This window comes from Sciurus vulgaris, assembly GCF_902686455.1.
Source record: "Sciurus vulgaris genome assembly, chromosome: 14".
Classification (NCBI taxonomy): Eukaryota; Metazoa; Chordata; class Mammalia; order Rodentia; family Sciuridae; genus Sciurus; species Sciurus vulgaris.
Genome location: NC_136475.1, coordinates 28,286,070 through 28,298,220, shown reverse-complemented (window position 1 = coordinate 28,298,220; position 12,151 = coordinate 28,286,070). Strand labels below are relative to the sequence as shown.

Sequence of the window (12,151 nt, the reverse complement as noted above, 5' to 3'; positions counted from 1 at the left end):
GGTCTGTTGTAATTTTGTATATTTGGAGTCCTATAAGCCTCTTGTACTTGGTTTTCCATTTCATTCTTCAGATTTGGGAAATTTTCTGATATTATTTCATTGAATAGATTGTTCATTTCTTTGGTTTGTTTCTCTGTGCCTTCCTCAATCCCAATAATTCTTAAATTTGGCCTTTTCATGATATCCCATAATTCTTGTAGATTCTGTTCATGATTTCTTACCATCTTTTCTGTTTGTTCAACTTTGTTTTCAAGATTAAATATTTTTTCTTCAATGTCTGAGGTTCTGTCTTCCAGGTGTTCTATCCTATTGGTTATGCTTTCTATGGAGTTTTTAACTTGGTTTATTGTTTCCTTCATTTCAAGGATTTCTGTTTGGTTTTTTTTCAGTATCTCTAACTCTTTATTGAAATGATCTCATGCTTCCTGTATTTGCTCTTTTAACTGTTGATTGGTGGGATCATTTAATGCCTGCATTTGCTCTTTCATCTCCTCCTTCAATGCCTGCATTTGCTCTTTCATCTCCTTGTTTGCTTCCCTGATTGTTTTAATTATGTACATTCTGAACTCCCTTTCTGACATTTCTTCTGCTGTGCTGTCATTGGGTTTTATTGATATAGTATCTAGGTTTGTTTGGGACATTTTCTTCCCTTGTTTTCTCATATTGGTCAGATGTCAGTGGGACTTTGTGATATTGCAGATTTCCTCTATTGGCTTATAGTGTCCCTGTAGATTTCCAGTGTATCACCTCCCAGCCTTCAGTAGCCTGAAGTCTTGGAGGAACTTGATAATGCAGTGCTTCCGAAGAAAGCTGCCCCTAGCCTGCTACTGGTTCCAGGGAGAGAGATCTGGAGAGGTCTCTGGCTGCCCGTCCCTGGTCCCAGTGGCTGCTTGCGGGTTGGAGGTCTACATTGGCTTGGGGACTTGTGGCTGGCTCTGTGTAGAAAGGCTCTCACTGGGTGGTCTGCTCCGAGTAGCTAGCCTAGAAAGGCGCTTCCTGCCAGAGGGAGCCGGGCTGCTTGGGGAAGACCCTGGCTGCCCTGTCCTTATCTCTGAAGCAACCTGTGGGCGGGGCGGGGTGGGCCGGAGCCGCGCGCCGGCTCAGGGACTTGGAGCTGGTTCTGTGCAGAAAGGCTCTCACTGGGGGCCCTGCTCCGAGAAGCTGGAGAATCTGGCCCTATGGGTGCCAGAGTGCTCAGGGCTGCCTGGGGGAGACTCTAGCTGCCCTGCCCTACTCTGATAAGCTGCCCAAATCCGGGCCTGCCGCCGTGCCGAGCTTCACCGGGTGGGGAGACTCATCCCGAGGCTCTATTTTAGTCCTAGTCTCTCAATGCCTCCCCTTCTTGAATCCTGGGTTCTGGAGCGACTGGAGACATAGTCACCCTCTAGTCTGCCATCTTGGATCCTAATGTCACACTTTTCATCTTTAATTTATCATGTATCCATTAACAAATTATTGGGGCTATGTTTTAGCCCATTGAAGAAAAATTATGGTAGAATTTAAACTGATTTGCACGCCACATGACAATATTAGAGAATTCTGAATTCAACTATACATTTACCTTGTTTTTTTTCTTTGTACCAGGGTTTGAACCCAGGGGCTCTTAACTACTGAGCTGTATCCCCAGACCTTTTTATGTTTTATTTAGAGACAGAGTCTCACTAAGTGCTTGGGGCCTCGCTAAGTTGCTGGGGCTGGCTTTGAACTTGTGATCCTCCTGCCTTAGCCTCCCGAGTAACAGGGATTACAGGTGTGTGCCATCATGCCTGGCCTACATTTACCTTTACCATTAAGTTTTATACTTTCATGTTTCCATGTTGCTTGTAGATACTGTTTTTGTTTTTGTTTTTGTTTTTTTCAACTTGAAGCATTTCTTGTAAGATACGTCTCATGCCTTTATTTGTCAGGGAATGTCTTTATCTTTTCTTTATTTCTGAAGGATAACTTTTCTGTATACAGGACTTTCGGTTGCCAAGCTTTGTTTGTTTGTTCTTTGAGCCTTTGAATATATCATTCTACTTTTAGTCCTGACTTGGAAAATTTTTGCTGAAAAGTCCATATGATCTTAGAGCAGTTCCCTTTTGTGTGACTAGTCTCTTCTGTTTTTAAGATTTTCTCTTTGGTTTTGACTTTTGGCATTTTTTTTTTTTTAATTCATTAACTTTTGGCAGTTTTGACTTTAATAAGTCTCAGATATTCTTCTCCAGGTTGTTCTTATCTGAGGTCTGTTGTATCCATGATTTATGATTGTTGATGTTCCTCCCAAGATTTGGGAAGTTTTCAGGCAGTATTTCTTTAAATAAGTTTTTGGTTCATTTTCATCTTTCTTCTTCTTTGGGGTTCTTAGAATTTATTTGTATGTATTACAGTGACTCATACTTTCTTCCCTCTTTTTCTTTTTATTTCTCTAGTTGACAAATGTCAAATTACCTGTCTTCAGTTTTACTTATTCTTTTGCATGATTTAGTCTGCTGTTAAAGCTCTCTGTTGATTTCTTTTAATTCCTGTCAATGTATTCCTTAGTTTCTTGATTTCTGTTTGGTTCTTGTTAAGTTTTTAATTTCTTTGTTACATTTTCATTTTTTTCATGGATTATATTCCACATTCTATTCAGTTGACTGTGTTTTCTTGCATTTCATTGAGCTTTTTACAAATGATTAGTTTAAATTCTTTGGGCAATTTATAGATCTCTATTTCTTTGGAGTCAGTTCCTGACGCTTTGTGTTGGTTTCCTTTGATAGCATCATGTTTACCTGTTTATTTCTTTTCTGGGTACTCTTGCATAGGTGTTTGCTTATTTGAAGGAGAAAACACTTTTTCCAGTCTTTATAGACTGGTTTAGGCAGAAACATGTCATCTCCTTTTGAACCTTGTCTTATTTCATTAGTTCTATAACAAAATACATGAGACTACTGGGTATTTATTTATTTATTTATTTATTTATTTATTTATTTATTTATTTATTTTGTGGTACTGGGGATTGAACCCAGGGCCTTTTGCTTGCAAGGCACGCACTCTACCAACTGAGTTATATCCCCAGCCCACTACTGGGTATTTATAAACAACAAAAACTGATTTTTTGCAGTGCTGGCAGCTGGGATATTCAAGTTCTAGATACCAGTGGGTTCAGTTGTCTGGTGAGGCCTCTTCTCTGGTCCCAAGATGGCATCTTGATGCTATATTATCTGGAGAGGAAGAACTCTGTTGTCATCTTGCAGAATGCAGTGGGGAAAATGAGACAAATTTCCAAACCCTTTTGTAAGGTCACCTACTTCCATTTGTGTTGGTCAGCTTTTTATCACTACGACCAAAATGCCTGAAAATTACAATATAGAGGAGGAGAGGTTTATTTTGGCTCCAGATTTCAAAGATTTCAGTCCATGAGAATAGCCAGCTCCATTGCTTTGGGCCTCAGGTGAGGTAGAACATCATGGTGAAAGTGTATGGCAGAGGAAAACGACTCAGTTCATGACAGCTAGAAAGCAGAGAAGTGGGAAAGGAGCAAGATAAGATATAGTCCCCAAGAGCATACCTCCAGTGACCATTCCCTACCAGCCTACAGTTTCCACCTCCTCCCTGTAGTCCATTCAAATGATTAATCTATCAAATGGATTAATTCAATGATGATCCAATAACTTTCTCAAAACCACACCTTTGGACACTGCTGTGTAATAGACCAAGTCTTCAATAAATAAGCTTTTGGGGGATATTTCATGTCTAAACCATGATACTATTCATGAAGGTTTTTTTGGGGGGGGTAGAGGGTAGTACTTGGATTGAACTAGGCCTCACTCATGCTAAGCACTCACTCTACCACTAGGCTGCAACCCCAGCTCTTGGTCATCTTTTAAAGGCCACACCTCCCAATGCTGTTGCATGAAAAAAGTAATTTTTTTAAAGTTTCAACATGAATTTTTCAGGGACAGAAATACTCAAACTATTGTGGATCCTCTTGTTGATGAGGTTGACTCTAGGATAGTAATTGAGTGGGGTTGGAGCTGGTTACATGGTTGCTGATGGATTCACAGATAACAGGCCTGCATCCTGGTCCCTGGGTGGCCCAGTCCTTGGGTCTTTGGTCCATAGTATTCCCATAGATGGTAAGCCTCTTACCACTTGTGCCAATGGGTGTGACTTTCTCTAAGTCACTGAGAAGGCTCCCATTGGGTTACTGGGCCAGCAGTACTAGCCCCTGACGGTGAGAAAGCCTGAAACTGAGTCATAGGGCTGCTTTAGGGTTCATTATGAAGACCAATGTCTGTAGGACTACTTCTCAGGGTATAGCTGGGCAAGTTTCCCTCTGGTTCCCTTTGCTGTCAGGACTACTCAGACAGTAACTGAGAGGGTATGAAGTCAGTGTCAGGTTCTTTTCAGGATCTTCTGTGGTGCTGTGGTGAATGAACTTGCCCCACCATCCCAGACTTGGACATTTTTCCCTGGGTCTCTCTGTGGGCAAGACTACTCCACATAAAAGCTGAGAGGGGCTAGAGGTGAATCTCAGGACCATTTCTATGTTCATGTCCAAGACCAAGTTCATCAGTCACATTACCCAATGCACAAGTAGGCTTGACTCCTTCAGGTTCCTTTGGTGGAAGAATTTGGTAGCAGAATCAACCAAAACCAAATGTGGCTCTGGCCATATCTATGGAGTGGGGAGGGGATCCAAAGTCAGAAATACAGTTGGCAAGTTTGCCACTTAGGCACAGTTCTGCCCTCTCAAAGTGCCTTGCTTATTATTGGACTCTCCCAGGATTTCACATTCTCCTACTTGAATCCCTGTATCCACAGAAGTACTTTTATTCATGGATGACTATTGTAGCTATGTGGGGCTATAAATAGGGGACCATCTATTCTACTTTTTTGGTGACACATTTTCCTTTGTGAGATATCTACTGTGTCTTTGACTATTTTCCATGATTTAGCTTTATTTTTATTATAATTATTATTGCATTTAATGATTCATTATGTTGTAGATGCAAGTTCTCAAACATGATTTTTGGGATGTTTTCTGTAAAGTCTGTGTTGGGATGCATATTATTTGTCTACTTTATTTATTTATTATTCATTCATTTTTGACATTAGACCATTACAGTTATACATAGTATTTGGGTTCATTGTGAGAAAATTATACATGTTTGGAATTTGATTTACTTCATTTCAGATCCAGTTCCTCCATTTGTTCACTTATTATGGTTAGAACACTTATGAGATCTATGCTCTTAACAATTTCAAGTGTATAATACAGTGTTGTTAACTATCGGCACGTTTTTTTTATAACCCCCACCTTTTTTTGAAGTGGGAGATCTAGTGAGTTAAATCTTTAACAAGGCTTCCCCTTCCCAACCTTCTCCCTCCTTTTCTATCCCCTTAAATTATTCTTTTTGGTTCTTATTTCCTTATGTTCTGGCCGACCTTTCTCTGACCAGCAGGACCTAGAGTGAGTTCCCTATGGAGTCCATCAACTCCTCTCTGTAATTAGCTCAGTGAAGCCACTGTGAAGTGATGCAAGAAGGTTTTCCTTCCCCAGAGCCACACTTGGTAGTCTAGCACACCCCTTGTCTGTTGCTCCAGGGAGCCAGATACCAGGAAACCATTATATTAATACAGCAACAACAGCTCTTATTTTCTCAATCCCACAAAAAACACATGTGACCTGACATGATCTTAAGATATAAACAAGCACTCAATATACTTAAGACTCTGAGGTACTGAATTTTCTCACTTATCTGGAATTTTGGCCAAAACCAAATCACTAATCTATTCAGCAAAAGCTAGCTTGTCTGTTGTCTGATCTGAAAGTTCACCGAAAGCAGTAGCATATGATGTTATCTAGGGACCTCTCTTTACCACTTTGTAGGTTGTCTTTTCACTTTTATTTTATTTGAACAAATTATGTTTTCCTCCCACAATTGCTATTTTACCTTTTTGCCAGACATTGTACTAATTTTGCTTTCCCAAAATATATTTTACCTTGTTGTTCATCTTCCTTTGAAAATTGTTCTTGTTCTATGGACAGTTTGTGAAGATTCAGAAAGAGTTTTGTATTCTGTTTCTCACAACTTGACTTTTGATCATTTCCCAAATATCCCATCTAGATACACAAGTTACAGACAAGTTTGACTATATACAATTTGGCTTTTCAAAGTCAAACTCTAACTCTACCATTTAAATCTAATTTAGTAATCCGTTCTTTTTTATGTATTTCGTCAAGTGTACCAGATAAAGTTTAAATTTTTTCCTTCCCCTTCTAAGTGACAGTTTGCTAATTTTAAGATCAATCTGCAAGAAATCTAGAGAACATTTTGAGATTAGTGAAATCCCTTAGATAATTTTATCATATTATACTATGCAATTATTAGAAGTGTGAACTTACAAAATATTTTTGCCAAAATAATATTACTTTTAAAACTGATTGGATCTCATCAGACATATGTATTCAATGAGTATATGAGGGGTTGTTGATAATTGGTAGGCAAAATAAGTTTATGATTTATTTATGATTTTCTTTTTCCCCTTGCCTTTTGTCTTGTAACTGTATACCTCCTTTTAATTGTTTTAAAATGAAGACATTTTCTTCACAAACTGCAGTGAGTTCATAGTTTCCTTACTGAACAAATTTTTTTGCACTTGCGAATTGGATCTTGTATCCTCTTGGACTCTGTGAGTTCCTACCATGATTAGACAGGGCAGGGTAGAGATGCTGGGGAGAGCCAAGCCCTCTGGAGATGGCTTGGTGCTGATCAGGGGCTATACTAAATTTAACCTTCCTCCCAAGAGGTTGTCACCTTGCCAGCCTCTCTAGAACTTTGAAGTCTCCACGTGACAGGTGTTGCTCAAAGAAGCATTTGATTTTATGTTAAGTGGAACAAGTACCTTTATTTCCTTGCTGATAATGAGGCCACATTGCAGAACTCCAGGCTTGGAAACTTTCATGATGGCTTAGGTCACTTAGCGACTGAACGCCTACTCTCCAGAGACAAGTCCAGAAAGGGACTTGCCCATGTACACATTGGTTCCACTTGGCCACAATTGCATGACTTACCCCTTTGTATGGATGTCAGAAGAAAGAAGGTTTTCGCTGATGACTGTAAAGGGAGTCTTTTTGTGTTTATGTATGATCGGTTTGTATACACATCAGCATGGTACAGCAGGCTGGGAGCCTCCTGTCCCTTCTCATGTGTACTTTTCCTTCTGTCTTTCTATCAAGCAGCTATTTGGAAATTTGGATGTACAGACCAATCCCAGTTGCCTATAATGTTAAATCTTGAACAACTTATGTCTCTTGTTACTAGAGAAAGCACTGCTGAACCAGTACTACTACATAATGTGTGCACATGTACATGTGTGTATTCTTGCATTTCTTGTTTTGGGGTTACAAAAGTGGTCTGTATGAATTTGAAAAGTTTATAAAATATAAAGAAGAAATAAACCCTCTCACAACTTTCCTCTCTGTAGCAGCCTTGGTTAAATTAGGAAGTGTTTACTGCCATGTTTTCTATGAACTTTACATAGCTGAAATCTGGATATGCATGAATTCTCATTTTTTTAAAAACTCACATTTCCTCATACTATTAACATTTTTCATATATTTAAAAAGTGAATCCAGGAGACAGTTATGTTTCTGAGGCTGGATTGTATCACAAAGTTTCCAGAGATCTATTGTATACATTTGTTCACTTTTATTTTTTCAATAAATTACTGTGCCATGCAACAGGCTTGTAGTCAAGCCTATAAATTTCCTTTAAATGAAACAATCAAGTATTTGCCTATAAATAACTTTGCAATGCCAACTCACTAACTCGTCACTGAATGGCAGCCCCATTTCTCCTAATGTTTTATCCTAGATATAGAACAGTATTTCTTAACCTTCCTTGGGTCACCAACCCTCTGAGAATTCAGTGAAGGCTGTGAACCTTCTTTTGCATAGAAATGCATACTCACATAAAAAGCTAATTGTAATGATAAACAATTATGATATGCCAGGCACTCTGCCAACTGCTTTACATGTGCTATTTTGTTCAATCGTTGCTGTGCTATAAGGAAGGTTCAGTTTTTGAGATAAAGATAGTCATGTGGTAATGCTTCTTTTTGGGATAAAGATACTGAAGTGTAAAGATGTTAGTTAATTTGTGCAAGCCTAGAGAACTAGGAAGTGGAGAACTAGGGCTCAAATTTTGATTTTTCTGATCTGAAAGGCTATCTCCTTAAAATCTTTATGCTTGTAATTTTAGGGAACTCATCAATTCCTAAAGCCTGTGTATTGATACTCAAGTTAAGGACCTATAGCAATCCAGAGATTTTCATTGGCAATGACACGTATATGTGTTTAATGAACCTTGCTATTTGTGTGGCTTATTTAATCAAAACATAGTGTTTGTTAAGTATCTACTATTTGTTAGATTTTGTGATAATCTTTATTCCTAAAAAGTTTACTACCTATAGGTGAAGGTAAGAAATACATACACGAAGCAGTGATAAAAAAAAATACAATATGAAGTCAAATATATAGTAATCAGATATTTCCATAAGCTACATGTAAAAATTAATGTGTTTATTTTGTCATACCTGGTGCTGTTGTCATTCTTTAATCCTCTGATTTTTTAAAAAAATTTTTTGGTTGTAGATGGACACAATATCTTTGTTTTTTATTTATTTGTTTTTGTGTGGTGCTGAGGATCCAACCCAGCACCTCACACGTGCTAGGCAAGCACTCTGCCACTGAGCCACAATCCCAGCCCTAATCCTCTGATTTTTAAAAGGGCAAATCATATCCTTTGGGAACCTGAGAAACTCAGGGTGTCATAAAAATGAGGTCAGTGAGGTGACTCAGAACTAAATATGTATCACATCCAGTTTCCTGAGTGATTTCATCAGCTTCATCAATTTGCTCCAGGAAGCATGCCCAATAAGCAGGTTCAAGGATGTGTAGCCAGCTCCGAAGCATTCAAACTGTGTATCACAGTGTAACCATGTTGAGTTGAACATATATAGGACAAAGGACATCTTGATGGTTGCTACATTTTGACTTAAGTAAATTCCTACTGACAGAGAGGACTTCAAATGATGTAACCTAGACTTGAGCAATACTGGATGGATAGTGATAATCTGTCAACCTTGGAAGAACCCATCAAACTCAGGAAGGTTATTTAAGCTGACCAAGTAACAAGGCTGTCAAAAAGAATGGCTAAGAATGATTTTAACAGGCACATAGTATGAGGCAATTGTACATTTGAGTAGAGCAGCTCCTATAGGACAGGTTATCACAGGTATTGATTATCGTTGATGTGAAGGATAGATCATATCAAGCTTTCTATTAACATGGCCTTCATCAGTTATTTGTACAGTTGCGGAATTTTAGTCTTTTAAAACTGTCACCATTTGGGCTATATCATGGTAGACTTGGTTATAAATAGCATTTGAATTTTCTTCTCAAAGCACTTAGAAACTTTAGTACTGCTAATCATGTAAATAGTTTATCTCCTATATTTAGGAGTCATTTTTATTTGACATGTCTACAATAAGATATTTTGTATAGAGTTGTATATTTGCGCTTATATATACATTAGTTTAATATATTACTTTACTTTTCATTTCACATAGTGTTTCTCTAATCCCTACAATCTAAGTTGTTAGAATTATTTCTTAAAGTGGGAAAAGATTTTATGAAAACCTGTATGTCTAAGAAGTTCCCAGATAGAAAATATTTTAAAGAGCTGAAATTCCCATCTTGCTCACAGATTATCATTTAAATTCATCCAGCTGTTGAAAGTAATTTTAGAGACATACATATAAATATCTTGATATGTTCTGTTTAATTTCAAAAGAAGAATATGAGGCCAATTCTATAATTTCTTAAATTCAGTCCTGAGGAATATATATATTTGAAAGGAAACCCCTTGTTTTGGTATTCGCTTTGAACAGAGCTTGAATATTTTTGAAGTAAATAGCAAGTTGATATTAAATATCTATCACACTTTGACTTCACAGAGAGAATTGAAGACATAGTAACTGTCTAACTTGGAATTTGTTCCGTGTGTGTGTGTGTGTGTGTGTGTGTGTGTGTGTGTGCGTGCGCGCGCGTGCACCCACACGTGTACAGGGAACTTAAGACCTTTTGATTTCATAATAAGCAGGGCTCAGGGACAATAAAACTTGACATTCTTAACTGTTACTAGTATTTGTCCCTATAGCCCTATGTGGTTATCTTCTTGTTAATGACAAGGCAGCCAGAGTCATAAAATTGAGCCTGTACCCAAGGCGCTACTGTAAATTGCAAATAGCATTTGTGCGGTCTTTTCGACCTGCCATGAAAGGGGGGTAGAAGAAAGAGAAGAATTTTGAGAGTACAATGAAAATAGAAGTCAAGAATAAATAATACACTAGAAAGACAGATATTTCCCTAATATTGCAGTGAGATTTTTTCAGATGGGTATTTTCATATCCGAAAATACTGTCACCCAAAAGCCGAGCACCCGATCGGGACAGCCTTTGCTGCTGGGGTATGTGTGTGTGTGTGTGTGTTGTGTGTGGGTTGGCACTCATGAGATAATACAAATAATCAGTGAGGGAATAATTAATGGTGTGGCAGGGAATATTTTTTGATAAATGCTTGGGGAATGAGGTGACAAGCGTGAAATTAGAAAATTCCTTCAGCGATCTAAAATATAAATAGCTTTCGGAACTGAAAAGAGTTTCACAGCTGAAGATTTTATTGTGTTGAGAGGAAAAACTTTTTTCTCTCCCCCACTCCCTCCTCCTTTGCAAGTTGTTTGTCCATTCACAAAACAAATACGCTGAAGCCCAGCGCTGCTCATGGGAATAAATTTCAGGTCGAATTAGTACAGTTTCCTTGCTGTCAGGATGCTGGAATTAATGGTGTTTTGATGACACGAATTTTGAAGGGCAAACAAAGAAGCTGAAGGGAGAGAGACATGACTCCTTAGAAGCTTGGTCCTCCTCTCCCCCAGCCTCTCTTGTCTTCCCTGTCATCCGTCTGCCAATCTCCCTGTCCATGGTTAGTTAAAGGCGCTTTTTATCCTCTTTTCTTTCCCACAGAGTTTGCCAGATCCGGCCCGGTGCCTGGGTTCCAGGAGGACACGCTGCAGTTGGCCTTCATCGACTTGAGACAAGTAAGTCTTTGTGTTTTTGTTTTTTGTTTTTCTTTTAAGATGTGTGACTGAAGACCATCAGGTCTTAAGGAAAAGGGGAGGGGAGGGGGATTGGCGTTGGCGATTCACACTGGAGACCTAAGGGTTTTTTCCCTGTGTTTGAGGCCACCTCTTTTATTTAGCTATCTGGGATCCTTAGCTATGGTGGAGTTAAAGGTTTTGTGGGTAGAAGGGAAGGCAGGGGGGGTGGGAGGAGAGATCCAGAGAGTAGAGGGACTCAAGTGACCCTCAAGTGATGCGACCCATTGTGTTGTAGTTGGCTTCTGCAGACACAGCAGAAAGATAACTCGTCAAACCAATGCTAAGCAGGTGCACTGATGCAGAGAATGCCAGCTTGGAGAACTTTCGTTTGTGGATAATGTAGCCGCAGTATTTAAGAAAAATGAAATATTTTACATTCTGGAATGTTGGTTTGGTTTGTTGACTTTTTCCTGCGGCCTTAAGTCTTCCCGTTGCTTGCTTTGTAGAATGTGGTTAGTCATGAGTGACTAAGTGGTCATTTTTGAAGATGATAAGCAAAGGCCCTGACCAGGCATGCTAACCTGACGGGCAGCCCTCTTAAAGTAATGTGATGAAAGCTGTACTTAGGCATACCTGAGCTTCGGCAAGCTCATTAGGTAGAGAGATATGTTCTATAGTTCTATAGGACTGTTTCTTGCAGGTTGAAATGGGTGGTGTTTGGTAGGCCTTGGTGGTTTGGATATAGTGGAGCAGGATGGGCGGGGGCCCAAAGAGGGAGAGAGTTAACTGGGCTCTGTCATCTCTTCACTCTGAAGATGGATGGGGTTGGATAGAAAGTGTGAATGAGGTAAGAATCAATGACTGATGTTTCTCTCCTATTAAAACAATCTTTTTTTTTTGTCTGTTTTAAAAAGGGGGTTGGCTTTGTTTCTCCTGCCATAATGATGCAGTGCCTCTTATTTTCAGAGCTGACATAGTTTGCATTCTGAAAACTTTTAGATGCCCAGGGTATTTCTTAAAGC

The 12,151-nt window shown here is 39.0% G+C and overlaps 1 protein-coding gene across 5 annotated transcripts in view; it reads left to right on the top strand.

The window, feature by feature from the left end:
* The window catches only part of EXOC6B (exocyst complex component 6B), a 603,818-nt gene that overhangs the window by 425,477 nt on the left and 166,190 nt on the right, over positions 1-12,151 (top strand). For all 5 annotated transcript variants that reach the window (XM_079111444.1, XM_079111442.1, XM_079111441.1 and 2 more), the window contains one exon: positions 11,056-11,129. In XM_079111444.1, coding sequence (XP_078967570.1) covers positions 11,056-11,129 — 74 coding nt within the window. The remainder of the gene's footprint in view (positions 1-11,055; positions 11,130-12,151) is intronic.